This window comes from Zosterops lateralis (assembly GCF_965231275.1).
Source record: "Zosterops lateralis genome assembly, chromosome: 4".
Classification (NCBI taxonomy): domain Eukaryota; kingdom Metazoa; phylum Chordata; class Aves; order Passeriformes; family Zosteropidae; genus Zosterops; species Zosterops lateralis.
Genome location: NC_139765.1, coordinates 73,680,018 through 73,683,809, shown reverse-complemented (window position 1 = coordinate 73,683,809; position 3,792 = coordinate 73,680,018). Strand labels below are relative to the sequence as shown.

General features: G+C 67.8%; 1 protein-coding gene across 1 annotated transcript; it reads right to left on the bottom strand.

The window, feature by feature from the left end:
- Nucleotides 1–425: 425 nt before the first annotated feature.
- Nucleotides 426–3,172, bottom strand: LOC310909081 (rheacalcin-1-like; the record flags this gene model as incomplete). Its single annotated transcript, XM_083860644.1, has 5 exons — nt 426–493; nt 1,081–1,186; nt 2,294–2,405; nt 2,483–2,549; nt 3,103–3,172. 5 exons carry the CDS (start codon nt 3,170–3,172, stop codon nt 426–428), a joined length of 423 nt encoding a protein of 140 aa, XP_083716770.1.
- Nucleotides 3,173–3,792: the final 620 nt, after the last annotated feature.

The window sequence follows — 3,792 nt, the reverse complement described above, 5'->3', positions numbered from 1 at the left end:
GGGGGGTGCATGGGGCGTGCGGGATGGGAATTTGGGGCGGGATTTGGGGTTAGGGGGCAGGGGTCCTGAGACTGGGGGGGCTGGAGGTGGGATTGGGGGTCTGGGGTCAGGGGGGCAGGGACACAGGGTTGGGGGACACTGTGGGTCAGGGGTGTGGCGTTTTGGGGACAGGATGTGGGATATGGGGAGCAGGACAGTGGGGGCAGGACTGGGAGCAGGATTTGGGGTCTGGGGTGGGGATTTGGGGTCTGGGGCAGGGATGTGGGGTTCAGGGGCAGGATTTGGGGTCTGGGGGGGGATGTGGGGTCTGGGGCAGGGATGTGGGGTTCAGGGGCAGGATTTGGGGTCTGGGGGGGGATTTGGGGTCAGGATCCAGGCGGGGTCAGCCCCAGGGCCGGGGGGCACTCCGGGGGTCCCGGGCCCCCCTAGGCCGGCAGTTTGCAGATGAAGGGTTTGCGCTCCCCGCAGGCCTCGCCCTCCCAGGCCATGAACCCTGCGGGGACACGGGCTGGGACAGGGGACACGGGGACACTGCCACCGCCCCCGGGCCCTCCCTGTCCCCGCTGTCCCTCCCTGACCCTCCTTGTCCCTCCCTGTCACCTCCTGCCCCTCTCCGACATCCCCTGTCCCTCCTGGACACCTCCTGTCCCCCCTGTCCCCCCCTGTCACCTCCTGCCCCTCCCCGACATCCCCTGTCCCTCCTGGACACTCCTTGAGTCCCGCTGTCCCTCCTGTCACCTCCTGTCCCCTTGTCCCTCCCTGGAGTCCCTTGTTCCCCCCTGTCCCTCTCTGTCCCCCCCTGCCACCCTCTGACCCCCCCAAATCTTTTCATCCTCTCACCAGCTGATCCCTGGAGCTGGCACAGGGCGATTGTCCCCAGGCCATGGGATGTCCCCAGGCCGTTGTCCCCAGGCCATTGTCCCACCCCCCGCCCCGTGTCCCCAGTGTCCCCTCACCTGCCAAATCCTCTGGGGTTGGCACAGGGATGTCCCCAGGCCATTGTCCCCAAGCCATTGTCCCACCCCCTGCCCCGTGTCCCCCGTGTCCCCCGTGTCCCCAGTGTCCCCAGTGTCCCCTGACCTGCCGAGTCCTCCAGGGCGATGCAGGGGTGTCCCTTGGGGCCATCGTCCCCCTCCCAGGCCCAGTAGTGCCGCGGGGACCCGTCAGCCCAGAGCCAGCCCTGGCGCTGCACAGACACCGGGGACACCGTCACACGGGGGACAAGGACAGGGGACACAGGGGACACAGGACAGGTCACGCAGGGGACAGGGGGACAGGGGGACACAGGGGACAGCACATGTAACAGACAGGTGACACTGCAGGGAGGAGACAGGGTGTCCCACGGGTGACACCAGGAGGGGACACACAGGTGTGACAGACAGGGGTCAGCACAGGTGGCACTGCAGGGAGGGGACACACAGGTGACACACAGGGGACACACAGGTGACACTGCAGGGAGGGGACACACAGGGGACACACAGGGGACACACAGGTGACACTGCAGGGAGGGGACACACAGGTGACACACAGGGGACACACAGGTGACACTGCAGGGAGGGGACACACAGGTGACACACAGGGGACACACAGGTGACACTGCAGGGAGGGGACACACAGGGGACACACAGGGGACACACAGGTGACACTGCAGGGAGGGGACACACAGGTGACACACAGGGGACACACAGGTGACACTGCAGGGAGGGGACACACAGGGGACACCCAGGAGTGACAGACAGGGGTCAGGACAGGTGTGGGGAACACAGGTGACACCGCAGGGAGGTGACACACAGGTGACACACAGGGGACACCAGGAGTGACAGACAGGGGTCAGGACAGGTGACACTGCAGGGAGGGGACACACAGGGGACACACAGGGGACACCAGGAGTGACAGACAGGGGTCAGGACAGGTGACACTGCAGGGAGGGGACACACAGGGGACACACAGGGGACACCAGGAGTGACAGACAGGGTCAGGACAGGTGACACTGCAGGGAGGGGACACACAGGGGACACCCAGGGGACACCAGGAGGGGACACCCAGGAGTGACAGACAGGGGTCAGGACAGGTGACACTGCAGGTAGGTGACACACAGGGGACACACAGGTGACACACAGGTGACACCCAGGTGACACACAGGTGACACCAGGAATGACAAACCCCCCAGAGCACTCACCCTGCGGTGCAGCCCGATCCAGACGCTCTCCTCCTTCTCCCTGTCCCTGTCCCTGTCCCTGTCCCTGTCCCTGTCCTTGTCCCCATCCTCGTCCTCCTGTCCCCTCCTCCGGGCCAGGAAGGCGGCCAGGGCCCGGTGCTCCTCGGGGCTGTGCAGGGACGCCAAGTGTCCCCCGCGGGTGGCCTGGCACCACGCCTGGTGACAGCGACAGCGACACTCCTCAGGACTGGGGGGTCCAGGGGGGGGTTGGGGACCCCCAGAGCCCCCAGACCCACCTCGGCCCTCCTCCAGCTCAGCTGCTGCCCCATGTAGCCGTAGCAGTGTCCCTCGAAGGACAGCCACCCCCGGGGACACCTGGTGGCTTCGGCCACTGCGGGGAGGGGACAGGAGTGTCACCGTCACCCCCCAAAGGCGGCCGGGGCCCGTTTTGGGGAGGGGGTGTCGGTGTTTTGGGGGGGAAAGAGATTGGGGTGGGGGACAGGGGGTGGTTTGGGAGGATTGGGGTGTGGGGAGGGGGGTCTGTGGGAAATTTGGGGGGCTCAGGGTGCAGTTTGGGGGTCTCAAGGTGCAGGGAGAGTCTTAGGGAGCACTTTGGGGGTCTCAGGGCTCAGTTTGGGGTCTCAGGGTTCATTCAGGGGTGTCAGGGTTCAGTTTGGGGTCTCGGGGAGCACTTTGGGGTCCCAGGGCTCAGTTTGGGGTCTCAGGGCTCAGTTTGGGGGTCCCAGGGCTCAGTTTGGGGTCTCAGGGTCCCCCGGGGGTCCCAGGGCTCAGTTCGGGGTCTCAGGGAGCACTTTGGGGGTCTCGAGGCTCAGTTTGGGGTCCCAGGCCCCCCCGGGGGTCTCAGGGCTCGGTTTGGGGTCTCAGGGAGCACTTTGGGGGTCCCAGGGCTCGGTCTGGGGTCCCAGGCCCCCCGGGGGTCTCACCCGGCAGCTCGGGGGGCAGCACCAGACACCCCAGCAGGCAGAGCCCCAGGAGGGCGGCGGGACCCCCCATCCCCATCCTCATCCTCATCCTCATCCTCCTGTAACGGGGGAGGGGCTGCAGGGGGCGGGGGGCGCCAGCCCTGCCCGGGCAGTGCCCACCCAAACCCCCTACCCCTCTGCCTCCTCCAGCGCCCCCAGGACCCCCCCCCAGAACCCCCAGAACCCTCTCCAGGACCCCCACAACCCTCCCCAGCACCCCCACGACCCCTCCAGGACCCCCAGAACCCTCCCCAGGACCTCCCAGGACCCCCAGAACCCCCAATTTCCCTCGCCAGCACCTCCAGCACCCCCAGAACGCTCCCCAGCACCCCCAGGACCCCCAGTTTCCCTCCCCAGGACCCCCACAACCCTCCCCAGCACCCCCAGAACCCTCCCCAGGACCCCCAGGACCCCCAGTTTCCCTCCCCAGGACCTCCCCAGGACCTCCCCAGGATCCTCCCCAGGACCCCCAGGACCCCCCAGGACCCCCGGCACCTGGGCAGTCCCGCAGCGCTCCGGGCTGAGCGGGCCGGGGCCGCCCCGAGCCCTTTTATAACCCCCGGGGGGGGGATTTGGGGTGCGGGGGGGGCGGGCCCGGGGCACCCCCCCGTGTGAGCCACCGCCCCTGGCACCGCATCAAAGGGACAGCGG